Raw genomic sequence first — 27,904 nt, forward strand, 5'->3', positions numbered from 1 at the left:
TTAAGGTAGCCAATTTTTCGGTCTCGAGTGAGGAATTTCTTCTGACTTGTGTAGAGTAGTTTGATCTACTTTTAGTATATGCCTTGAGAAGATCACTCTCAATCTCCATAATACTTTGCCTGAAGCTGCTTCATAGAAGTTGTGCCCGGGGTGTTTTTGGAAATGCATTCACTTCATTTTTACTTTAGTGTTTTGAAAACTGTAGAGAACATGAGGATCTGCTTCGCTGTTAGAACCACTGATCACAGCGTGGTCATGTAGCTGGTTTTCTTTGGTGGGTTACTCAGGTACTCCAGTATATGTGTGTGGGTCTGAGTGCTATGTATATAGGCATTTGTCATTGAGTCATTTTTCAGGAATGCACAGTGTGTCCTAAACTAGACTGATACCTGAAACCTGGAATCGTGGACACCTGGAGTTTCCTTTTTACACTGAGAGGAGTCAATATATGATGGGATTAATCATTGTGGACAAGGTTGATGATTGAGAACTAATATAATCAGGGGTACGCATATGTGGTAAAAATAAATGATGCGAACACTTTTGAGTACCCACAATTTTGGGGACAGGTACATGTTTACTTACTGGGGTAGGATTTTTCTCTATCTCTGAAAAGATAGCGATCATAATGATAAATGTGTTCATTAATTATTAGGGGTGCAATGTATCGCAGTTGATTCGTACGGACCAGGCCTCATGGTTCGGCACGCATGTGATTCACTGCTCAGTTTAACCATCAAAGAGTAAATTTCCAGACTGGTGAGTGCTGGATGATTTCATTTCATTAAGAAAGGGAATTTGTTAAATCAGGATGAAAAATACAGAATTGTTTTTTTAGGTATAAAATAGGCTAGGTTCTTGTCAGATTTTATTTTTAATTGAGTACATTATTGAAATCCAGTTTTGGAGATTATATATTCTATTCTATGCTATGCTATGAAAGTATGAATACCTCTATTCTGTGCCGTTCTGTTGTAATACTGCTGATGGCAGTTTTCCTGTGAATTTGCACACGTCCTGCTAAGGCAGTATTGCACACTGGACTCTAAAATGGTAAAATTGGCTTCAAAGTCAAACCCCTTGTGTGAATCACCACTGAGATTTATCTGCTTAAATTTGCTTATGTTGGTGATTCTGGTCTAGATGTTTCAGTGGTTTGGACTTGTTTGTATGTTTGCATTGTGACCAAGTTCTGTAACACTAAACATCAGGGGCATTTTGTTTGATTCTTCAAGAGGAGTTTGGGTCTATTTTTTGTAATCCATGGGTTCCATGCAAAGCTTTGTTTACTGCACGTTTTACCCCTGAAAATGCATGCTAAAGTTTTATGTTTGCAGATTTTTTTGATTTTTTTTTGCTGGCTTGCTTTCAAAGCTGAATGTTAAATTGAATCGTATGTAGATGAGAGAGAGAAACAAAAATTGAAAAACACACTCTGCTATGAAATTAAACCGAAAAAGCAGTTTCTTCTGTAGCGTTACGACCTCTTCTCAATTTCTTAACTTACCTGCTTTCTACAAAAAATTGATTTGCACGTTTATGTTAACCTAGCGTCATCACAGACGTTGCAGCAACTATAATTGGTGAGGAAATGATTTTGAATGCTTGATTGTAGAGTTCTAGTCTACATTCACTCTCTTGCTGAAAAACACATCTTCTAATGGGAGCAATTCACATCCAGACCTCTTTAGAGCTGTCCAGATCTCTGCTTTGTTTCAAACTCACATGAATCATGAGGAAATTTGCTATTAAGAGCACGACTCCATCTGTGCCAGCCACAAACTGTTGACACTCAATAGTCTTTTTGTTCAGAACAAATTGATGAACTGGCAGTTAGTAGTTTATAGGATAATTGTCCACCCCTGATATATATTTATGTAAAACTGGCTGGCCATCTTTTGGAGGCACATTCATTAAAAGGGCATTCAATGGCTAGATGGAGAGTATTGGCTTTTAGCTTTTGCTTTGATTTTTGGTTGGCAATGAAGGGTGAAGCTTCTGGAGTGTCACAGCGCAATTCTCAGTATTGAAGCAAGGGGCTCTATAGCTGGCATTAGTGCAGTCACTCACTGTGGACCTCAAACTTCAAGCCAACACACAATTGTAGACAACAATATTTAAAGGCAATGCCTCACAATTTCTACCCAATAAAATATTTTAGAGCTTGGCATAACAAGAAAGATGCATATTGGTTATTAAAAACAACCAAATAATAATAAATATCTTGGGGCCCCGGCCCCCTTGTTGAGAACCATTGCATTAGCACAAATGTGTTCTTTTGGTCAGGTTAACTGAAGAGAAGCTTGCTGAGTATGTTAAAGGTTTTTAAACTATTGACATGTTTATAGCTATCTATTTAAAGATTAACTGGTTTAATGGCATGGACATTTGTGGGTAACTCTGGCACCCCTCTTAAGTTTTGACTGTTGTTTTTGTTTGCATACTTGCATATAGTATGTTTCTGACCTTATGACTTACACTTGGCACTAAACTGTTATTTGTTTGAATTTGTTATGAATTTGTTGAAATAGCTAAGTTTTGAAGCAGTCAGCGTTTATTTGATCAAATAAGTAAAATCAAGTATATTAAAGGGTAACCTAACCACTGAAGGTTAGAAAAGAGCAATACACCTTCAGATAGTGTGAATGCTGTTTAGGTGTAGCAAAGGGATAGACTAGGCTATATGATTAACACACTGGCTCACAGCCATTTGTAATTAAGCCATGAATTAAAATGAAAGTGTCACCTCAAAATGACTCCTTGGTGAGGTCTGAAAACAAATGCCGCATCAGTTCATTAAACCATGAAATTGGCTTTTATGGCGTAATGTGGGAAGTGATACAGATAACATGAAAGAAGTAGAGGCGAGGTCAAAGAGAAGTTTTGGCAATGAGATTGAGGACGGGAAGATTTACAGTTGGAAATTTGACTAGAGATGTATTGAAGAGAGTATAGATCTCTGAACAGACCTTGCTAAAAGACTGTTTCTGAAGAAACATGATTTGTGTTTCCCCCCTCTCAAGAAAGAGCTCATTTGGTTGAATCAGCAAGTGATTGATGTTTCGTCGTGCTGAGGACTTAAAAACACTCTTGAACTCTGTCAATGATGAGTCTGATGTTTTCTTTGCATACAGATATGAATAACCTGTGATGTACTGATAAATTGTGGTTTTGTCACCTTCAGTGACGCTGAAAAGAAAACGGATGGTTGCTGTGATGACCTTTTTTTTCTTTTCTTTTTTTTTACAAAGGTGTTATGTTATGTTTTATCAAATCAGCTATCATACGGTTAATGGAAATTTTAGTTAGTTATTTAATATATTAAATTAGATTTTTACAAAAGGCATTAGAAAATTAGTTTAGCATGCTATGCATCTTTTCGCATTACTATTACAACACTAGAAAACAGAGAATATTGCTCAAGTAGTTTTATTTCCATTAAACATTTGGATCATAATTTTAGAAATTTTGAAAAACACAATGATCATTCATGTCAAATGACAATTGCAGGGTTTATTCTATAATTTGACAAACATTAGGTTGTGTGGTTTTATAGAAAATAACTGACCAACTATATGATTTTCATGTCTTTCTTGCTAAGGTTTGAAATTTTTAATGCTTGACATCAAACGTGTTTCTTCTTGCTCTGAAACCACACTGCATAGCATCAACTTCCTGCCAGAGATCAGCAGTTTTGCAATGAACAGTGATCAATAGTTATATATCAATAAAGTTATAGACCCATTTGGTTGTAAAATTGTTTTTTTTCCACAATTGTGCTTCTAAACTGAATATTTCTTGATGGCAGCATGCTTTCCTAAAAATTTATTTCTGGGGGGTTTTGGCCTTGATATTTCAGATCGCTCTCTTCCCTGCACTTTCAGTTTTTAGTCTGTAGCTATTTCATGGATCATATGGTTGCAGAAATGTAGCATTACCTTCCTCACTGTGAAGAAAGACTGATCTGCTCATGTTAATGGAAAACTGCCTCAGTGGAGCCGACCAAAGTCACATGGTCAAGCTGGAGGAAGCGTTTCGTCACGGGTCTGAGACTGGGGACACGGTGAAACTTGAACACAAAACAGGCGTTAAACTACAGCCATTTGTTTAAGTTTGCATGTTTATAGCCTGGTTCTGATCAGCACAGAAATTCTCAATTGATCGGTTAGCTCCCCTAGAGACAGCAGATTAAATGGGATTAATTTGTCACACACTGCGTAATAAGATACAAATGAATTTCCAGTAGTGTTGTTTTCCTTTGCACTGAACTGCATTTCCCTGTCCCAGCGCACATTTAGCTGACATTTCTCGGCATGTCTGACTCCGTCACACACAGTGTTTTGCCCTTTTATTCTTGCCTTTCCAGGATGTTTGTAAATCAAGCATCCTGTCTTTTAACCCTGTGCGCTGTGGACGAGCAAGAGACCTAAAAAGGCATGGACAAAGAGAGCGGACACAGACAGGCTTGATCAGTTGTAAATAAGTGTTGTATATTTCATCAGTGGCAGGAGGAATCCCATTCAGTAGAGAAATGTCCTCTGCCATCTGCCCCTTTCACAAAGACTTTCCCTCTTTTCCCTCCTCCAACTGTCTTTTCCTCCCTTTCCTCTCCGTCTTCCTCGACTCTTTGCCCTCTGCCACAGCTTCCTTTCATACCTTTCCTCCCTTACTTTGTCTGTCTGCATTATTCAGTCTGGCTTGGATTATTCCCGTCCAGTTACATTTTACATTTTCCAGGATCCTTATCGCACACATGAATCTGTCGGCCTTTAACATCTGATCCTTATTAAACCACATCAACGTACACATACTCCATATAACCGGCACTATAAGACTGAGCACCATTAGCAGTGGTAAAATTTGAAGAATGCACTGTTCCTTGACTCAGTCATATACCTTGTTTTCATCTTTAAGCCACGCATGTGTGCGTGGACTGTTTGGGTATCATTAATACATTAGTTTGTCAAAGGGTATAGGCTACATTACACGCATGCACCTTTACATTGTAGTCTCCTTATAACCTTTTTTTTTTTTTTTAAACGAGACCATATGTTGGCCAAGCTGAGGATACGGGGAAGAGCGGCGTTAGTCTGTTCTGTCATGTTGGTGGATGTTCAGAATGATGGATTAGTTTTAATGGTGGACATTGAACCCTGAGGACAAACTGCACTATGTGAGGTTCAGCCAGATCACTTAGTTTCAGAAAGACAGAATAATTTTATATTAGCCCAGGTCTACTTATTGTATACTAGCCTAGGTCAGTCAGTGAAATATTTGAGTGTCCATGATCAAGAACAGGAAAAATCCTTTAAAATCTAAATTAAAACACACATCCATGTTTCATGTTCCTAGTAATGCCATGCCATCTTTGTTGTTTTCGTTTGGTTGTTGGAAAAACTTGAACAATTTTCAAGAAAAGTTTTGATTTAATGAATCTAAAATGTCATGTGGTGTAACCCATCAAGAAAAAAGTAAGGTAATATGTATCCACATCTTAATAATAAAAAAATATTCAAGATAAAAAAGTGATTATTTTTTATTATTCAGAAATGATAAATATGGTTCTCAGAGAAATGGTGTATTGAATTTCACTTTTAATGTCCCCCCAATAAATCAGCAGTCAAAAAAGGAGCATAATATCATTTGACTCTGTTGTGGTCTCATATTCTTTCTTGGACATTATGTGGAAACCAGAGAAAAATTTATGGAAAACACAGTTACGCCTTGTTAGTTTATGTTTCCTTAAACAACAACAGTTATTGAAGTGATCTCGTAGTCATCGTAGTTGTGAGCATAATAAATCCCTCCGTCATTATCATCCCACTTCATTAGCTTTATCATTGATTCCTCTCCAGACAAACGCTTCTTTAGGGTACATAAGTGGCATAAGATAAAAGAGATTTGGCGTGCGTTTAAGTCAAATTTTTTATGTCCTTCCCTCGCTAAATTCCCTTAGTCTCGTTCACTCGGATGTGCGTCATTGCTTATGTTGCATGAGTGCCCACTACTGGTGGAATCCTTGAAATGTGTTTAAACGGAACACCCTAAGCCCTTGATCACTTGGAATCTGCTATAAAGTTTATTTATTATTAACAGTTTTTTTTCTCCCTAATGAATTTGTTTTATGCACCATTCTATGTATGGTTGGGCTGTCATTTTTTTTAAAAATATAAACATATTAATTAGGGGTGTTACAATATATCACAATACAAAATGCAACAACAATATGTATCATGGATAATGCCAAATGTCTTATGTTACCGGTAAAAAGTGGCCTACATTATTTTAAATATATGTAGTCAGTGACAAAGTTCAAGCATTTTCGTCTAAAATAATTCTGTATTTCAAGCTTCAGAATCATGAATATTTTTATTCTGGTGTCATCATTGTCCTGTGCATTGGGTTACCAGCACCAAGTCCAAGCCTATTCATTTCCACCCCCAATGTAATCCCAAATTTAGCATTTTAATCAACAGTACATTTTTTTGTTAACATTTTACCATATGTCTTGGAGTATCACAATAATAATGTATCATGATATTTATCGAATCGGGACGTATCGTTACACCCCTAATATTAATATACTTATTATATTAACAATAAAAACACAGAAACAAAAATGATAACAGTACAATACACTATAACTGTATTAAAAACAGTCAGCTTAAGGTAGATACAAGTATTAAATGCAGTTCAATTTCAAAATAACTCCCAAAATCACACACTAGAGTTGTGTGGGGTGGGGGTAAATTTAGCATGACCTGCAGTGACGTCACAATCATGTTGCATTGTGGTCTATGGATCTGTCTGAAGTGAACATGTGGAGTAGACATGCTCCCTTGGTTAAAATCGAGGGGTTGAAGGTCTGTCCAAATAAACTTCCCTCATCCACTTGACTAAGTTGAACACATTTCAAAGTGGCGGTAGGGATTCCCCTGAGAGTAAGTGCTTAGGGAAGTTAATCGCAGCCTTAAATGTTCTTTCATTATTATTGACTGCTCTGCAGCTTTGTCCTCACATCGCCCCCTGCTGAAAGGATGAGGAATAGCCATTGTACAGTAACTGCTTGTATAAAATCCTGTGCTAGTTGGAGGATTTCAGTCATTTTTGTCCTGTTGGCAAATACTACATCTCCCTTCATTAAACCCACTGAAGTGAATGATTGAGTCAGTTTACATGGACTCCCCCAGGGCAGTTTGCACAGTGATTGTTTCATTTTCTTATTTAATGAAAGGCAGAAGTCTGATTAATTTGAAAATGGAGAGACTTATGTACAGGAAAAGGACTGTTTGCATTTCATAGTGTTGTGCTTTAACTGATATATTATGGTGATGTTGGTGATGGTGACAGCTCTATAGGCCTATACCCTCTCCACAGGATTGACGGTGTTGTAATCATACTGTGAAATCACAAGTTCACAAGTCTTGTCTCGTCAGTATTTCTTTCCTTTCTGCATGGTATGTGTCCTGTTGCTGCTTCTCTCTTGACTTTTCATCACCTTCCGTATTTGTTCTGCTTTTGCTTCCTGTTTTTCCTCCCCATTTTAATGTCTTACAATTTTATTTTGGAAAGCCTGTTTTGGAAGTCTATTTCAAAACAATAAAAAAGGTAATTGAGAGAGAAAGTTTACAATAAAGAATAAAGTCACATTATGAGATTTCAGAAGTCGCTATTTCAATAGTCACGTTGCAAAATATATTGTCACAATATGAGATATAGAAATTCGCAATTACGATTTTACTCTCAGGCAGAAATGGGCTTCCAATACAACCTTCTTCTCTATAGCTCTATTCAACTCACTTGTTCAGTGTTTTGCTCACTGAAATCTTGTTCTGGTTGACATGGTTGCAGACCATGACCTCGAACTCATGATCTCCTTATGCAGGATTTTAAGTGTTTATTATTTTCGTTTCATGCCTCGTTGAATGAGATGATGAAGAGATTAACATCTTAATGCCCAACACCCCTTAAATGAGCACTTCCCTCTGACATATCACCAGTTCTCCTTTCTCTCTCTATTTTGGCTTTTCATAAATCTCTCTATTACATGCTACTCTATATGTAAGACCTTTTAACTCCCTGATCCATTAAATTCCTCTTGGGATACTAGCTTTGATCATGTTACTATAGATTAATATTTTCACAAGAGGCCCCTGTAAGTATGTGACAGGCTTGGCTGACCCCAAACGAACCTTTTCCTGATGTCTCACCAAGTCAGTGAATTGACATCTGTCCCATCTGTTGTAATTCTTCCTATGAATGTCAGGACTGTTTTGTTATTGTGCATTTGGGTGAATTAGAGATTATTATTATTATTATTATTTATTCATATAATTTGATATTCTGTTGTGCAGTTTACTTTGAAATCTGTAGAAAATCTCAAAATGAATATCCTTTTTTTCCCTGCTGTAGGTTATATTAAAGGGCCCCTATTATCGATCTTTTTAAAATGATCCGTCATGTAGTGTGTGACAGTGCTAAGTGAATTAAAACATCCTGCAAAGTTTTAAATCTGAAAGTGCACTGTATATAAAGTTATTACCTTTCAAAAGTAAGAGTCGACTCTGAGTCAATGAAATCAATCGTTTTTCAAACGAGTCATAAGCCATTTCGTTCTGAGGTCAAGAAGAAACATTAACATATATTGCCCGCCCACTTATTGCGCGCAGACACCAGGGAAAACTTGAACCTCAAACCTGCAGCTGATTCCTGTGGATACTGGATAGTAGGGCTGCAACTAACGATTATTTTGATAATCGATTAATCGGACGATTATTTTTTCGATTAATCAATTAATCGGATAGAAATTAAATTAGATTTTTTTTTATTATAACTAAATAAAACCGTAAATCAGGGTATTTATGTGTAAAAGTGTACTTTAAAAAGTGCAAAAGCCACACATTGAGTTTTACTAATATCAATATTTGCATTGTTTTTAATGATAATTGCTGATGGCAAGTTGACAAACATGATTATTGTTAAAAAAATGATATCCAACATATTATGTTTTAACACAATTTTTGTTAAAACAAATTTACACAGACATGTTGTTCAGATGTGAATATCTGAACTAAAAACAAACTAAAAACATCTAAAATATATAATTCATTTAATTTTTATTTAAAATTAATTATATATAAGGAATATAAGGATAAAGAATATAATATATATTATATATAATATATAAAAGAATAATATAAGGATAAATTGATTAAATAAATATAGAAAGACTGAAAACAATTGTGTGAATGTAGAGCCGCAGTAGATCGCGTTTGAAAAACAATTAAAACTTAGTAGACAAATGCTATAAAAAGAGAACGGAATGGAGGTAACGTTACCCAGCAAGCTAACAGGCTTGAGTAAAGGACAGGAGAAATTATGCATTAGTGCACAAGCATTCGCTGAAAACCACTGAGTACAGTGACTAAAAAACAATATTTTACTGCTGCTGTTATTAACTGCCTTTATATTTAGTGCTTCGCTTTGTAAAGACCGTTTTAATTTAACCTATTTCTGCGGTAGCGCTATTTTAATCCATCACTTACGTTGCGAGCGAACTGATTGCACAACCTGATGCTCGAGACAAAATACAGACATCCCGGAAGTCCCGGGAGTCTCCCGCATATTGATTGCGGCTCCCTGATGCCCGCGAATTAGTTCAAACTCCCGAAATGAAATCTAGAGCGTGCAAGCAAGAGCGCGCATGCGAGACAGAAGAGACTGCTCCAAACCGTGTAGCGCGCGCGCTCGGCACAGCGCCTGAGGGAGAGAGACCTTGCGTGTGTGTGTGTACCAGTAAACGCTCCCCGTGACGTAAGCAGACCAACTAATCGATAATGACATTCGTTGACAACGATTTTCATAATCGATTATAATCGATTTTATCGATTAGTTGTTGCAGCCCTACTGGATAGCATCATGTCGAGAAGACGCTTTGCTCCACAATATAAAGGTAAAGCCCGTTTTTTTTCGCTGCCCACGGGCGAGCAAGTGAAGAGTCAGTGGTTAAAATTCATCTTTACCATGATACCACAGCAGTATAATCCTAAACTTTTGCTGTTCCCTTTATTTTACTGACGACTGCTTCTCAAATCTCGGAGTTCAATGCAGGGTTCGCAAACCGCCTGCTCTTGAAAGATGGTGTTCAAAATACTTAGTTTTGAGTTTTATATTGTGTTTACACAGGTTACAGGTCTCCTGCTAACTGGTTAGCTCTCATTATTAGCCTAATACTAATCAGTTGTGGAACACTGTTACCTATAACTGTGTCTATTAATGCAGATTGTCTGTTGTTCTCACTACTTTGGGGAAAGATTAAGCATGGAGTAAGATTTGTTTTACCAACCTTTGTTACATCAGTCATTCACGCTAGAGCTTGGCTAATGTAATGCTTACATGCACTGTTATTGATACAGTTTCCACGTGTTCACTGCAGTATATTAGAAAAATACTCTGTAAATAAATTAGTACAAGTAAAATAATCGGTTTGTTGATTGACATGCACTTGTTAATGCTGATGGTGAGGAATTACAGTTGCAACATCTCATAATGTACCTAAGTAGCGTATCACTGAGAAACGTCCTGCTCGAGTCATCCTTGTGATGGAGGTTCGGGTTGAATCAATAGTTCATCCAATGTTTCATCATCGGACTCGCGCTCGCATGATTATGGTAAAACCAAAGTCATTGTTCTTTACTGTTCTTTAGTTTACGGTGTAGGAAGCCTCAGGAGACTCAGAGCTGAAGTTGTTATGGCAATGGGCGTTTTTGTTTTTGACGCGCGCGCAGTATGGTAGTACGCGGTAAAGCCATCACAACAGACTGACTTGTCTGGCCAATCAGAGCAGAGTAGCTCTCGGAAAGGAGGGATTTAGAGAGATTGATTCATCTGATGAGTTGTTTGAGAATCATTGAAAATGTGGTGATGTGCAAATATATATTATGAGGAAATGAAACAGTTTTTTTTACCTTTGATGCATGTAAACCTGTTGTAGGAGACTACAAAACAACATTAGGGAACTTTAAAATAGCATAATAGGGGCACTTTAATGTTGTGATGCCTAAATTTACCTGTAGCATTTAAATTTTCCAAGTAATTTTCCATTCCAGACATAAAATATGGAGACACCATATGTTACTCATTTCTCAGACTAAATGTATTAGCCACAGATGACCCCAGTATTATGCATGACCTGCAGATTTCATGCATATAGTAGTGTGTGTGTGTGTGTGTGTGTGTGTGTGTGTGTGTGTGTGTGTGTGTGTGTGTGTGTGTGTGTGTGTATTGTTGCTACAAAATGTGTTCACATTTTAAACTTCTAACATGAATTCATTTTTATTTTATTTTTGATTCTTTGTTTTTCTGCAAACAGTGGTTTGTTTTATGTAAACAGAAACCTATATCCTAGAGCTGCACGGTTAATCGTTAAAAGATTGCTATCTCGATTTGAAACACCCACACAATTTTATTTCTGAATAACAACGATTCGGATATGTCTATAAACCTTTGATAAATTCATACCGGAACATTCAAATCTGTGTTCATGCTGCTGCCGACCCAGAGAGAGCAGTTGTCATGTACGTCTTTTCAGCTACATAGTATCGTTATTACTGTCATGCAATAATTCAAGGATGGGTATCACAGAATTACTATGATAAAAGTTTATAGTTCAGATAATCACTGATTTCTACGGTAGCGGTCAAAATAGAATAAATCTCGCTTCAATTAACGATCGTATCTATTACATTGTTACACCAGTCCAGTAGGTAGTGACAAGTGACTTACAAAATGTATTTGTCATTGAATCAATTCAAGAGATTCATTCAAAAATGCTGATTCATCCAGTAATGAAACAGGTGAAGCATTTACAGGATGAGCGAGTCATTAAATCATTCATTAATTGAAACCAATTAAAAAAATCTTTCTAATTAATTAAACATGTTTAAATTAACTGCAGCAATTAATATTTTGTCAGAACCTCTTGTAAATTTTGTTATTTTATTTAGTTGTCTGTTTAGAATCGTGATCTCTATTTGAAACAAAAAACATCCAGAATGCAGCTCTACTATATCCTGAAGAAAAGTCACACCATATGAACATTTGAATATTCATTTCAAGATTAGGTGTTAAACACTGATTGATAAGCAATTATTCTCAACTAATGCACTGTTTGATCAGCAGTATAGACTTAGGCCACAGCCACACGAAGCAAGAGCTTTCCCTATCCAATGTTTTTTTTTTTCATCGTTTTTCAAAAAAATTATGTAAACACGGCGGGGTCTCAAGAAATATCTGCGTACACGAAACCACTGATGTAGCAAACCGATGTAGTATACATGCCAGACCAGTATGAGGCGCTGTAGTTCTGACAGACACACTAAAAACAGAGAAGAAGACTTGCGCATAAACCTTGCGCGCTGCATACAATAATATTAGGCACAATAGCTTTTCTTTTCTTCTTTTTTACCGAGAACTTTATTGAACAATATGAAAAACCATAAATGGCCTGGTACAAAATAGTGATGAGTCACGATATTGGATTAGTTAGCATAAAGCTTGCCACAAAGAACCGGCAAATGTAGCCTAATCATTATGAATGTGTCAAATATAGCAAGGAGACATTTTAATTGTTTATTAATAAACTAGTGTTTTCTGTGTCAGTCTCGCAGTATTGTGAAGGTGCCTATAGGGAATGTGAAGGTGACGTCACGCCGTGTTGCATTATGGGTCCGCCGCCATGATTACAGGATCGCTGTATTTGAATTTGTGTGTTGGAGGCTCTGTTTGGATTTTATTTTATTTTATTAAACGTCGATATAGTTGGTCAGTGCTGCTCGATCAAGAACTGCCATAGCAGGTCACATGATCGTTCAGGGAGGAAACTGAACAACGGAATACGTTTTTTCAACTTTCCTTCTTGGAAAATACATCAAGGGAAGCAGGTCGAGGAGCTGACGAGAAGACGCCGGATCGCATTCATAATTTCATATATGTTTTTTGTGTAAAAAAAGTTAAGTTCCAAAGTAACTAACTAGAGCTGTCAGATAAATGTAGTTCAGTAAAAAGTACAGTATTTCTCCCTGAGATGTGGTGGATTAGATGTAGAAAGCTGCATGTAAATACTAACGTAAAGTACAAGTACTTACATTTTTTACTAAAGTACAGTACCTGAGTTAATGTTCTCAGTTACTGTCCTCCACTGCATACTACGTTTGTTAAAAGTTGTACAAAGAAGAGGTTGTGTATTGTATATTCCTTGATGACTAGTAGGATAGTTGATGAATGATGTTGAATTTGTAGTTCATGTTAGCAGATGATAAAGCCAGGCCACATTGCATGAATCAAATTATATTTATTTTGTTTTCAATTAACAATTTGCTTTGATATTCTATACATCTTTTTACATGACTTTTTAAAATCTAACTGCTTAATAAATACATTAAGTGACAGTCTTGGGCTGCTAAATCATATGGATCAACGTTGCTTATCGCGGACAGTTTGTCCAAATAACGTTTTTTGGCAGTGGCATTTAGTTTCTCCTGATAGGGTCCCTTCTCTTTTTCTTTCAAATTCTCATTTTTTCCCGTTCTTATTCAATTTTACCTCGTTTTAGCCAAACACACCCACTATTAAATGTCATAGGTGTCAAAGGTAAACACAGATCGTGCCTGTAAATATGGCGCCTACGTCCCATAATGCAACACTGCGTGACATTCCCGATAGAGAGAAATGCACACTTCATATGGATTACATAAGAGAGTTGTCTGTTTCTATTCGTTTTGAATTGTTTTGTTTAAAAGTAGACATTTCAAGATTTCTATAGTTATATTTCTGAGTTTGTTCATTTATGAGACCAGCTCCAGTTCACGTGCAATGCAAGTTATATCGCGGCGGCGCTTCCATGTCCTGATTATATCGTCTGCTATATTTGCTTCTTATTTATTAAATACAGTTAATTGGTTGATGAAAAATTTATTAAAATTAAGATACAATTTATACAAAACGAAATTCACTTTAAAGAAAGGCTTTATACAAAACAAAACAAAACTTAATGAATTGGTCAAAATGATGTCTCTCGATGTTGCGCAACTTATGATTAGACTACTCATGCTGTTCACTTTTCATATAATCAACATAGATGAAATGGGAAAAATAACATTCTTTAAGCATAAATATGAAACTAACTTCTCTTTAATGGCTACAATACGTAGGCCTACAGTACAGAGAAATTTATGATACGATAATTATTTTTTACGTATATTTTTTGATACGATCATTTTTTTTACGTATACAGCTAAACGCGTCTCCGTGTGGACAGGGCCTTATTTTATGACATTTAACTGGTATTAATTAATTTGACATGCTGGCCCAGTCAGTCTGTGCATGGGTTATGAAGATAAAGTAGATGCCCATCCACCAGCTCTGTGATGCTGAAATCAGTCTCGACAGCAAACATGCCTGCAGAGGCTATAGTTGTTACTGTTTTTACTGTGAGACATTTTTGGCTTTTCTACCAGTTTCTGGTGTGGGAATCATTCGAATGTAATCAGCCGTGTCACAGTGTGAGATAATGTCAAGCTTGAGAAAGAAAGCTAAACCTGTTTACACTTTCTTTAATTTCTCTGTAAACTTGTGTCGAGAAAATAATGGGTTTCTTTTGATTTTACAGGACATTATTGTGCTGTCTTACTGAATCACTAACTGTCCGAGTTAAACTCAGTTAAAAAGTTTGAGAGCAGAGCAGAGAAATTATGTTTCCGTGTAATGGATGCCTCCGTTTTTCTTTTTCTTACAGTATTATGAGGATTTCTGCTTGCGGTATGGGTTACGTCCAGTGGCTTGGTGATGAAAGTAAACTTCAGCCCGGCTGGCTGAATATTTGGTCTCAAGTTAGGTTCTTTTATTAAACCAGAATATTTAAAGCGTACTATGACTTAATGTTTTATAATACTACATAATTCATATGCCCTAAAGAATCAGTTTGACAGTATGTTTTATCCTTCTATTCTCTCTTCTCCACTTTATTTTAAATCGTTATGCTATCTATATGGTATATCGTATGCGTTTACCATTTGTTTACAATATCGAAACAGTTTGGCTGTCTGTAACTTTTCAGCAAGCTTACTTAGCTGTGAAGATAAGCAGTTTTTAAGACTTGCTTGTTTAAACTTGGCAAGAACACTTTCAACCGAGACAGCGGAAGATCTTTTATCAAGATCATCTGCTCTAATGTGGAACACAAAATGATTGTTGTCACTTTCACAGTCTGCGGTTGGAGACCACATGCGCTAGCAGCGCTACAAACAGACAAACTTCCACTTCCTTTAGGGGCAAATTTTTCTGAAAACCACAAGGATCACAGGTTACAGCCAAGGTGTGCTTTCAATCTTACAACACTGAAATTTATGTTAACGAATCCTGTTCTCATAATACTCTCTTCTCTTGGATATTTTAGAAAAATCGACTTTTTGGGTTCAGGTTCACTTCACATTTTTCTATATGTTTTAAGATCTCTGCAAGACTGCAACATTACTCACTTCCTGCCCTGAGTGTCTTTTAACACTTCACTTCGTCATGATGGAAGATAACTCCTGAGGCTATACTTTGACAAGCATAGCTGATGAACCAGGGAACAAAAGATTGTACTCCTAGCTTTATGTCAGGAGGTGACAGTTGGGCATTGAAGTCTAATGGACTGCAGCCATCAGATCGGTTTTCACTTTCCCTGGCTCCTGTGAGTGACACTGTGTCTCAGTTTGCCTTTGAGTTCCTCCGACTCCCACAGAGCCGCTGGGGAAAACACAAATGGATGTTTTACACAGGGGCTTTATTTACGTCCTGCATTGAAGAACTCTTCAGATTTGTAATTCATTGCTTGAGTTTGGAAAGATGAGATGTTGCTCTGTGGCGTGGTGTGTGGTCTCTGTTGTTTAAAATGTTCTTGTGAATTTTCTGTGATGTAATAATGAGTGTTCTGGGGCCTCATTTATAAAACTTTGCATAGATTTCATCCTACAAGTATGTGTACACACAAAATGTATTTTTTTCTTTACATGAACAGGATTTGATTTATTTAGACCATATGTCAGTCAATGGGTGAGTCAGCTTGGTTCATTGGTGAATCAAATGGCAGCAAATCTGTGACTTTTGAGGGATTTCCTGTTGAAGGTATACACTATAGAAGAAAATAGTTGTGACAGGAGGGAAACCATTTAATCCTCTAATGCAGTTCATAATTAACCTCTGACTTTGTAGTTTTGCATTAAATATGATCTATTTTTTGTATTAGACAAGTGTTTCTCAATTTGTCCTAGTGATTGAATGTACTTGAATTCTGAACCAGCTGTGTGTTCAGTAAACATTTACTTCTTTCTTAAAAGCATATGTTGTGGTTAAATTATAAAAAAGTCCCTAGCATGTGATGCTGTTGTCCCTACCAGGTTTGTACAAGCTTGACTTGCAAGATAAACCTGGGACGGCCAGCGTAATCAGCTAATCTTTGGATCTTTGGTCTGGAAACCCATGTTGGTTTAGCTGCTCTGTAGGAGAAGAAGTCCTCTGTTAATGCTTATCTTTAAGATATTTGTTGAGCCTTGTGTGTATTGAACTGAAAGCATGTTTGCCCCGATTTATTATTTATTACTCTTTCTCTTCATCCACTCGTCTCTCCATGCTGCTCATGTTTCTATTGGAGATGCTGCTCAGATTGCATCATCAGTCTTAATTATGATCTCCTGTGAAATCCTTTGGAGCTAATTAATTTTCTGCCTCATTCTCGTTTTCTTACTTGTGATGTTCTGTTGCTCTTCCAAATCCTTGCAGGAGCTCATTGGCATGACAACTGCTTCCCACAGCTCACAAAAGAGACACAGTAACATATAGGCCTAGACTAAACCATGTAGCCTGTGCTGACATGTTGATCCAGGATACTGATTCATTGTCCCCTTGACCCACAGTGGCATCGGTTGCTGTTCTTTGTCACCAAAACCCTTGTGCACCCTCCTAGCTTGCAGCAAACATAATAGTCTTCAAAAAAAAATTCCAGCTGAGCTAATAAAAAGGGGGCTTTTGTATGAGTAGTGTTTTATGAGGAGCCTATGCCTCTGTTTCTTGCCCCAATATATTCTAATGCACAAGTCGGCAGTTCCCAAAGCCAAAGGCCCCACCCGTAAACTTCCTCAGGGTTTGAATAGTGCCACAGTTTAGTGCTCTTGCAATGGAAATCTATGGGGGGGAAAATTACACAAAAATTACCTACCACTCTCTGTCTAAAGTAATTTTGACCCCCTTTGGCACTAAATCTCAGGTGAAAATTCTCATTTTGACCCCTTCGACAAAATAGTGGATTACTCCGTAAATATACATCCATGAAATTTAATATTTTGGCTTTCTTCTTAATTTACATATTTCTTTCATCAGAAAAACCCTGTGGTTGTATTGACATGAAATGACCCTTCAGTCCATCATATTTCGCTTTACAATTTTGCTTCCACAATTTCATAGACTTCCATTTTAGTTGCAGTAATATACACATCATGTTTGTTTGGTTGTTCCACAGAAAAAATAACCTAAGATAAGTGAGTTTGTGTATAACATGTCTGTGTATAACTGTGAATGTACCTAAATTGAAAACCATACTATGATGTTTTCCTAGAATTTTCTTTTTGGCTCAGACAGATGACATGCTCAGTTGTCTTATAGGTCAGAAAGAGGTCTGTTTTTAAAAACATAATAAATCTAAGCCTTGTTCACCAAAGCCTCACACTTTTTACATACACAAACACAAGTTCCTTCTCCCCTTTGCTGTAGGGCTGTAACTCTTTTCTCACGGCTGATGAGAGATGCTGGCTGCTCTGGCAGAAGGCTTTTGACCTGGAACCTCCTTCTTTGTAACCCTGCCTGTACTCTTTTAAGTAAATACAGCCCTGTGTGTGGGAGTGTGTGAAAGGGAGAACACTTGTAAATTAAAGCTGCACTTGGTTGTCATGGTGTGGTCTGGATTGTTCAGCAATATTAATGTTATTGGCCCCGTTGCAATGACATGTTGACAGAGAGAGTTCTTTTTCTCTCGTTTTGCTCTCTCTGCTCCTGTATGTCTTTGTCACCTACTGAATGTATATGTATACTGCTTTTCAGAGCAAATTATAGTGCACTTTATTTGTCCTATCTGTGATTTTATTCAAAATTACATTAACATTGCAATTCTTATGTACAACGTCTTGAACAGACCTCTTCTATAAAATAAAAAATTTCAGCTTCTCTTGAAAATGGTATTATGGTTTTGAAAAACTTTATGAAGAATTAAACATTAGTATATTTCAAAAAACTTTTTAAAGAGAGTTTTTATTTTGAAGGATCTGTTTACTCTTCTCAACTCATCTTGCTCTTGCTTCACAGAAAACCACCATGTTGATGTGGATCATGGCTTCCTGATCAGATCTTCCTGACCACTATCTTCTCTATCCCTGGACTCATCATTGGCTCAGTGATGAACCACACACCTAGTCCCCACATGACAGAGGCCGCCAAGTCTGGGGCAGGCTTGTTGTGCGGCCTGGGCCTGGGCCCAGATCGGGTGCGATCCCCTGACAGCCTGACCCACACACCCAGCCCTTCAGGGGGAACACCCAGTTCAAGCCCTCCTCTGCTGCTGTCTCCAGGGCTGGGCTGCGATGGCGCTGGGGACTGGGAGAGCCGCGAGGAGCTGCGTCTGCGCGAGCTGGAGGAGGCTCGGGCACGAGCAGCTCAGATGGAGAAAACAATGCGCTGGTGGTCGGACTGTACGGCCAACTGGAGGGAGAAGTGGAGTAAAGTTCGGGCCGAACGCAACAGGGCACGGGATGAGGTTAGGCAGTTGAGACAGCGTCTGGACGCCCTTACCAAAGAGCTGACAGGGGCACGACGGGAGCGCCAGGAACTGGCGGCGGAAAATGAACAACTGCGTCTGGAAGCCCAAAGGGTCCGAGCTGAACAGAACTCCCCAGAGAACGCTTCCACTGCACCAGCATCCAGCTCCTCAACTGCCTCCACACACTCCAACCAGCCAAGGGAACCAGACATCAAGCATGACAACCAGGACGAGGAGAGCGTGAGAGATGGGCCAGGCTCTCCAGAGCAGGAACCTGTGAGAGATGTAGGCACTGACAAACTAGACAGGCAGAAGGTGAGTGTTCCTCAGTTGGAAAGATGTAAAGCAAAATATTTTCAGAAAGGTCTATTTGGTGGGTTGCCTGATTTTTACCAGACCCCTACTGGAAACTCAAAATCAACTACATAGATCAAAACAGAATGCAGGGGAGTTTTCTCAGGGGAACAAAGGACTAGGTGGAAAAAAGCAATTTCAGTTATTCGGTTGCAGGAAAGATTTGTGCCCTAACCAAAACCGCAGAGAACCATACTTAAGTTCACTGGAACTGTATGCCATATCACCTTTATAAGGGGATTCTTGTACGGCTTGCGGCTGCGCACCCAAGTTTGGAAGGAACATCATCCAAACAAACCAAACTCTGATGTCAAACGAACCCGGTGCACACCAAAAGTGCTTGTCAGAAAGCACACGTATATGTCAAATCAGTTGGATACCAGAATAATACTTGAGAAAAAATTTGAATAAAATAATTTAAACCCAGATGCTCAAACCACGTCAAACCCATAGAATAACCAAGGCTGTTAACTCTCAAAAGGTAGACAATTCTAAATGGGTCAGCCACAGACCTGGATAAGTGCACCTCTCTGTGATTTCTTTACCTGACTCTGTGCTTTTTGCTTGTGTGCTGGTTTCTTTTTTTTTTTTTGGTCCTATTATTAGAACCAGCACAACCCCCCATGGGGCCACAGCCAGAGGTACCGCACCAGATCCAACTACCCAGAAACCCCTTTTTCATTCCTAGACTCGTTTGAGCATGTCTGTTATTTCCTTAATGTGTTTTTAACTAATCTCTCAAAAGAATTACCCCTCAAACAATGTTCACCTCTTTTTTTGGTTTGCAAAGACGACCCACCAGGCACCAGCAGAGAGAGGGACGGGAAAAAAAATGGCAGTGTCAAACTTGACCTTCAGAGTTTCGAGCATGATGGATGTATATTTCTGCACAGATATCAACAGGGGGTAGCCTAGATAGCTCAAGAGTCTCTCTGATTCCTGTAAACAGTGACGATTACCTGGTGAGAGCAAAACTGTTTTTGCTTCTTTTTTTTTCAGTACAGAGACATGCACCTTTTCTGAAGTAGGATCAGGCACCCTCATTCAGTCTTAGCCAAGTAAACAAATAATGGTTAGCTTAGTCTAATTCTTACTGGATTGTTTGAAACCATCCCATTTCCTGATCTGTTTCCACACAGGCATGCAGAGTGCTTCCACATGTGGAACTCTATGATGTCTATTTGTATGCGTTTGGTTCCCCCTGCTGGTAGGGAGGTGTCATTGCACTTTTCGTGCAATTACTGAACTGTGGCCTTTCTGGGATAGTCGGAAGTTGGCAGCATGTTTAGTGTCTCATGTCTGTATCCTGGGGCCCATATCTTTGATATGTAATCCCTACTGTGTGTAGGAAGGAAAAAGAAAGGATGGTGCACTGAACTGTAAAGCCGTTTTTTATTACTCCTTCAAAGAGCTTGTAAATTTCATCCATGCACAAAGGAAATAAAGGAAAGGTGCAATATGATATTTGTTATGTGGATGACAGAGCAAATGCCTCTTCTGTGGTTTGGTTTAATAAGGAGAAAACAAAAGCATAAAAGTCTTTGTTTTTTTATTTTGTTTATGTTTTCAATTTGTTTTCATCGTCTGAAAAATTGACTTAGACAGCGGTTCTCGGATGGTTTTGCTTCACAACCCAGGTTTTACTTTGGACATTGATTGGCAGTATCAGAATTGTTTATTGTACAAAAGTAAACTTAAAACTTTCTATAAGAACTTAATATAATTTCAATTTAAAATATTACTCGCCCCTTGTTTATCCCTGTTTGTAAGATTACTCGGATTTCTGGCTTCTACTTTTATTTTCATTTTTTTCGAGGATGAGGATTCTTTCTTTCTTTCTTTCTTTCTTTCTTTCTTTCTTTCTTTCTTTCTTTCTTTCTTTCTCTCTCTCTCTCTCTCTCTCTCTCAGGAGGTGGAGTTATTGGAGGCTCTTCTCAGGGTGAAGTCAGAGGGTCTAGACTCATGGGACGTTCGCAGTGCCAGTAGCTTGCGCTCAGTTCTCAGTCGGCAGGACCGGAGCAGACTGCTGTGGGAGGATCTGGCTTCCCTGGAGGAGGACTCCAGCAAGCTCAATGTTCTCCAGCTACGCCTGGATGAGTCCCAGAAAGTCCTGATGAAAGAAAGAGAGTAAGAGATCATTGTCCAGGTGGCAACAATGCATGCATCAAATAGACCAGAACTCAACAAATGAAATCAAAGGCCTTTAGAATCACGGAGCTTCTCATTACAATTACAGGGTAAACATAGATGCGTCCTTCACTGCCAAGGATTACTGATAATAAAAAATATTTCAATTAACTGCTGAATTGCACTCATCATAGACTGGTGAAGGACATATCTGTGATGACTTTAAAATGCACCTACTGGAGGCATCTCAGAAGACCAGATATAAATTTAGATTTGCCTTCACCCTGTCATGATGATGTTAGTGATCTGGCCTGTGCTGTGCATGTCAAGCTATCATGTCTCTCTCTCTCTCTCTCTCTCTCTCTCTCTCTCTCTCTCTCTCTCTCTCTCTCTCTCTCTCTCTCTCTCTCTCTCTCTCTCTCTCTCTCTCTCTCTCTCTCTCTCTCTCTCTCTCTCTCTCTCACACACACACAGAGATAAACACACACTCATTAAGAACATAGAGAAGCTGGAGACAGAGCTGAGCCAATGGAAACTCAAATATGAGGAACTGAACAAAAGCAAACAAGAGGCCGTAAAACAGGTGAGGAACATAAGCAACGTAACACTTTTTTTAACACTTCAACCGGTGTGCATATTTGGGATGAAGCATATGTAGAATGTTCTTCTGATATGTAGAATATTCTTCATATGTTTGCAATTTTTTGTTTCCGGTGATATGAAGTCAAGCAAACTTATGAACTTTCTTTGTAGCAATTTAGTGACAAATAGTGTGAAAAAATGTCTTGATTACTTTTTACTAGATTTATACTGTGCATAAACACATTGAATCTACTGATCAACATTGATTTTTCTTTGTTTGGAAAAAAAGCCATTTCAGTGCAGTTACATAAATGTTGAGATATACAGTATATTGAATATTGTCAAAAGGTTGGGTGGAAAACATGTATATATTTTGTTTATCTGGCTAGATCGCATCCAACTCTACTGCATGTAGTGTATTATGACAGTTATTGTTATTAACTTGCAATAGGTCACTATCAAAAGCCTAATAGTTTTGTAGCAGCTGTTGAAGATTGAGTTTATTTGGCTTCATTGATTGGTATTGGTATTTTAAGCAAATTATTTTTGCTCTTTGGGCTTCAAGTCAAGACATAAATTGCAGAGCCTTAATTGTGAACATTAGTATTCTGGTTTCAACGCTGTTTCTTATTTGTGGATTGTATTTGATTTACAAATAACAAATAAAATACTGAAGCCAGAACACTAACACATGGTATTCTCATGAGTAACTGATCTCCAATACTTTCGTGTTAAAAGATTTTCCGCAGTTTTTAGTGAGAGCTCTAATCAATAGGAAGAATGCACGGTGAGTGCACTGTTGTGTGGGCCTGTTCATCAAAACCCAGCACTCCACCTTCTGACTTTCAGATATCATATTCTTCCTTATAAGTCACAGATCCTCCATGCATAGTCATTCCTGCTTCAGATTCATAATAAAAAAAGTGGACACAGTCAAAAAGTTGGTCACAGTTCTTCATTTTTTTCTAAATATTCTTTTATTCTTCATTGTCCATGTAGAAAACAATAACAAAGTCATGAAAAGTATAAAATAAACTATTTAATACAAATTTTTTTTATTTTTTATAAAGTTTTTCCACTTGGGATACTTTTTTTAAAGAGTTCACATGTACGCTGGCAACATTTTGGCTGCTTTTCCTACACTTTATTTTTTTTAGTAAATTCATAATGCAAAAATTATGCGTGTTAAACTTTATATTTTATAGAATAGCACAAATTATGTCTGTATAAGGACTATTATACATATTATATTAAAATACTGTATAACTGCATATATTTTTTAAATTTGATTGATTGTATCCAAACTTTGACTGATATTGTACATGAGAATACCACCAGGGGGCAGCTGTTACCCACGAACGAGACACTCTGGTATTGTTCATGAATGATTAGACTGCTGCTTAGGATTTCTTTCAGTCAGGCAGTTTTATGAAAGACAGGCACACTGATTGGGCCCTGCGAAACTTTCACTCTCAATACAAGCCTTCCACATAGAGAATAAGAGACTGATTCATCATCATACACCTAGACCTCGTCACAGGCATATACTGTATAGGAAGAGATGTGCTTCTCTTTTTAATAACCTCAACCTGTAAGGATGTGCGTGAATAGCTTGAGATGAGCACGCTACACTCAGTAGGTAGTTTAATAGATGAGCTGCCTGTCCCCAGCCCAGCTGTGTGAGCTCACGACCTGCAGCGAATGTTAATCACTGCGTTTGAGTCACAGTATGCCGAGTGTGAGAACGCTCTAAAAAGATCAGACTTTGACCATGGCACCCCTCTCACTTAATGACAAATGTGCTAGACCGTATTGCCACAGTATGTCAGTCGTGTTAAATGAGTGCAGTTTCACGGAGTTTCATCAAATGTGAAATGAGTTTAAAAAACAGAATGTAAAATCTTTTTGAATACCAATGACATCTTCAGAGCATTGCATAGTTTGGTGTAGTTAGGCTGTGTACTTTATTTGAGTATCATAGATATTCTCCGACAAAGCAAGGGGAAGCTTTACTTCAGATCATAATTTCAGAGATGAACTTAAATGACACTCTGTTTCTTTTGCAGCTGAATTTTTTGAAGGAGGTGCATCAGGATGAGCTGGGCCGCATGTCTGAAGATCTGGAGGACGAGCTGGGAGCTCGCACCAGCATGGACAAGAAACTGGCAGAGCTCCGTGCAGAGGTGAAACGCATGTACTTTTGCTGTGTCCTACCCATGCTGCATTGTTCTGCATGGGCCAGCCGGTTCGGTGTCCTAGGACTCACTGTGATCTACATCAAAGTTAAACACCCTCAGGGCTTTAAACAGCCATCCGCTATCTCTCCTACATTTCGACTAGCACGGCACCAAACACCACATCCCTCTGTTAGTCAGGCTGGCGTAATGACAGAACGCTGCTCTAACACATTCCCAGCATGCAGTGTTATCAGCGGGGTGTTGCTGAGATGAACCTGGCAGGAGAGAGTGACATTTTGCACTTTGATGCGCTCCTTAAAGAGCGCCGCTACTCCTGTGTGTCGGCTCAGATCCCCTGTGTCCCCTCATCTCCAAAATCCCACGGTGACCTCCCTTCATCTCTGCCCTCAGGAATCGAGGCATTTCACAGACAGTGCCTCGTCTCAGCAGTCAAATGACATTATAGAAATATTAATGACTAGTTGGTCTGGAAGTGTTTGGGGTATGAAAGCCAGCCAGCACTTAAGGTGAATCTAGGAGAAATGGTTTCCCATTAAACTGCTTTTAGCGCCAGGTCAGAACTGGGAAATCATGGAGAGCCCTTCACTTAGTTCAACAACATTCTGGGGTAATAGTAGTCCTGTGTGGTAATGCAGCATAAGCATTAGTCCTTCCTGATTATGGGTATACACATGGGAAATGCTGTGTCTCCATATTTTATTTACTTCATATTTTATTTAGAGTTCTGCACAGTATATATGCTTTTGTAGATTTCAGGATTTTTTGTGTGTAAAAAAAAAAGTTGATTTTTGTCGAAATGTTTTGTATAATGCTTTTACGATACAAATTGTTCTAATGCTTAACGGAAAAAAGGTAAGGTTTGGGAACCTTTTTTGTGTGAATTTTCCAAGTGAAAAGAAGTTAACTAATTAATTAAACAAATTAAACTTGACATATTTATCCGAACCAGTTTTTATGAAGTATTTATTTACTTTTTAGTATTTATTTAATTAATTTAACAGATTGAAAAATAAAACTGTGCAAAAACTCCCTTTCCAGTTGATTTCAAAAAGGTTAGATCCAAATTTGGGTAAATCTCAAAACATGCAGTGCAAAGTTGACATAAGAATATCATTAAAGTAGAAGCATTCTGTACTAAAGTAAAGAAACTGAAGATACTAAACAAAGAACAAAAAGACTGTTCAAATGTTTCATTATTTTTGAGAAATTAATAATTTTATTCCGCACGGGTGCATTAAATTGATCAAAAGTTATTTATATAAATAGCAAATAAATCTAAACTTTCTATTTTATCAAATAATTTTTTTCTTTTCTTTTTTCCTCAATATTCCTGTTGTTACTGTGTTTTTGATCAAATAAATGGAGTCTTGGTGAGCCTAAGAGACTCTTAGAAACATACTTAAATAAATAAATAAAATCAACCTACACTCCCGGTAATGTATTAATCACTGCTTTGAATATTCTGTAAAATATTATAGCATTGTGGTGAATATTTACATTTAGGGTGAAATGGTGTTTTTTTTGTTTTGTTTTTAATCTTGTTGTGCTAAAATGTTGTGCTTATGGGAAATTTGTACATGTTAGGAATAGCTTTACATTCAAATTTACTTTATCATTGTCCTCAAATATTTAGTTTTCTATGGTGTTATGTCTCTCTCTCTCTTTCCTCACTCCTATCTTACTGAATGTACGTGTGTATGTGCAGATGGAGCGTCTGCAGGTGGAGAATGCAGCAGAATGGGGTCGTCGGGAGCGGCTGGAGACGGAAAAGCTGGCTCTGGAGAGGGAAAACAAAAAGCTGCGCACCCAGATGGAGGACCTGGAGGAGCAGCTGGCACGCAAGCGCAGGCAGGCCGCCAGCGCCCTGGACACTGACCTCAAGACCATCCAGTGTGAGCTGTTTGAGAGGAACAAGGTGAGTGAAGGAGAGCGCAGTAACCTCACACAAATAATCACAAACCTATATATGTAAGCATCTCTCAACATCTCAGCATCAGCTCAGAATCTACTGTACAGCATATGAGAGATGGATGAGGTGTGCTGGCAGTTTGCAAAGAATCTGAGCCTCTTCCTGCAATAAATCCAGGCAGTGTCACTGACGTAAAGAGGCCATATCCATCAGATCCTGTGCTGAGAGGCATGCGCCCTGTTCTGCAAGACAGTGGATGTGCGCAACAGCTGCCACGCAGTTTTGATGGACGTCTTATGTTGTATATTGGCTGTGCTGAGAAAGTTGTTCAGTGTGTGCGTGTTTGTAAGATGCTGGTGATGCTCTATTAAACTGGAGTGTTAGGAAATCCAGACACTTATGGCCAGAGCCCTTATGAGAGACCATTAGCGCAGCCAGAGATTTATCGAGTGATCCAAATATATACGCTGTAAATCACTCGCACCTGCTCTTACACTTCTGCCTAGAAAGTAGGAAGGATTTAAAGAGAGTGGGGAAGAGGGAAAGATGAATATGAGCGGAGAGAATTGTTTTAGAGGCCAGAGTAATGCTGAAGGGAAAGGTACTGAGGGAAAAGGGTTAAGAGTGAGGGTAGCATGTCAATTAATCCAGTAACAAGGGAATAGGGATTTTGTGCCAGGAAATGAACATGTAATCCCTGCATGCAAGGCTCAATGTGTTGGCTTATTTGTTAAATGCACAACATATGGCCATCTGAGAATAGTGTTGCGTATATGTGTGTGTGTGCGCGCCTGTGTCCACATGCTGTTGCACATTCCCACACGAGTGATGTCCTGATAGTGGCCGGCGGCCTGCAGTCTGGGAGAGAAACACAGAGAGATTGATGAGCTTGCTCAGGAGCTGTTGAAGCAAATGGATCGATGAGGACAGGAGCGGAGAAACAGGCCACGGCGCACTGAGGACGATGCAGCATCACTGACAAAAAGAACAAAGTGTGATTGATACTGAAATCATATTCCGCTCCAGCCGCTTTCTCACTTTCTCGCACGTTTCCTTCGGCTCTCACCCGTAGATTGATGTATACTGTCATATTTGCTGTTAAACCCAGTATGTGCAGAATATTGGGAATGGGACTCATTGGCTACTTCCTGTGTGTGTGTTTTCCTAGTGTATGCTATCCCTACAAGAAATGAAATATTGATTTGATCACTCATTAGTAGCGTCTTTGTACTCTAGGTAGGGTTTCCCAGAGTCATGGAAAGCTAGGAAATGTCAGACAATTTAATTGAGATTGGGAAAGTTCTGCAAGTTAATGAAATCTTGGAAACGTTCTAATATATTTATTATAGTGTGTTTGCGTGCGGCTTGACTTTTACATACAAATGCATTTCTTTCGAATTTTCTATTTATCAAATAATTCTGAAAACATGTATCAGGGTTTCCACAAACATATTAAGGATCACTGTTATTATAACTGATTATAATAATAAGAAATGTTTATTGATCACCTAATCAGTATATTAGAATGATTTCTGGAGGATCATGTGACACTGAAGACTGGAGTAATAATGCTGAAAATTCACAGGAATAAATGACATTTTAAAAATATAAATTAAAACAGGAAACCGTTATTTTTTTTATATAGTAGTAATATTTCGAAATATTACTGTTTTTACTGAATCTTTAATCAAATAAATGCAGGCTTGGTGAACACAAGAGACTTCTTATATATATATACTGTGTGTATATATAAAACCCTTTAGCCCTGTCATTCATCTCAGCCTGTCTAAAAATCACAGAGATTTCCTATTAGCATGCAAATGATTTTTTTTTCCTTCCTTTTTTTTCTGAAATGCAAAAATGTAAAGTTTAATTGAATATCCCTGC

General features: G+C 38.1%; 1 protein-coding gene across 2 annotated transcripts in view; it reads left to right on the forward strand.

The window, feature by feature from the left end:
• ccdc102a (coiled-coil domain containing 102A) overlaps positions 1–27,904 on the forward strand; it is a 64,151-nt gene that overhangs the window by 12,377 nt on the left and 23,870 nt on the right. The window contains exons 2-7 of one of the 2 annotated variants that reach the window (XM_077228432.1): positions 18,397–19,162; positions 21,111–21,328; positions 21,803–21,911; positions 23,977–24,093; positions 25,814–26,023; positions 26,858–27,323. In XM_077228432.1, coding sequence (XP_077084547.1) covers positions 18,488–19,162; positions 21,111–21,328; positions 21,803–21,911; positions 23,977–24,093; positions 25,814–26,023; positions 26,858–26,941 — 1,413 coding nt within the window. In that variant the 5' untranslated portion in view covers positions 18,397–18,487 and the 3' untranslated portion in view covers positions 26,942–27,323. Of the gene's footprint in view, positions 1–18,396; positions 19,163–21,110; positions 21,329–21,802; positions 21,912–23,976; positions 24,094–25,813; positions 26,024–26,857; positions 27,324–27,904 lie in introns of those variants that run through there. The other variant, XM_077228431.1, reaches the window with a different exon arrangement.

This window comes from Siphateles boraxobius, unplaced genomic scaffold (genome assembly GCF_051911475.1).
Source record: "Siphateles boraxobius isolate OS27281-9 unplaced genomic scaffold, OSU_SipBor_1 130, whole genome shotgun sequence".
In the NCBI taxonomy this organism is placed as follows: Eukaryota; Metazoa; Chordata; class Actinopteri; order Cypriniformes; family Leuciscidae; genus Siphateles; species Siphateles boraxobius.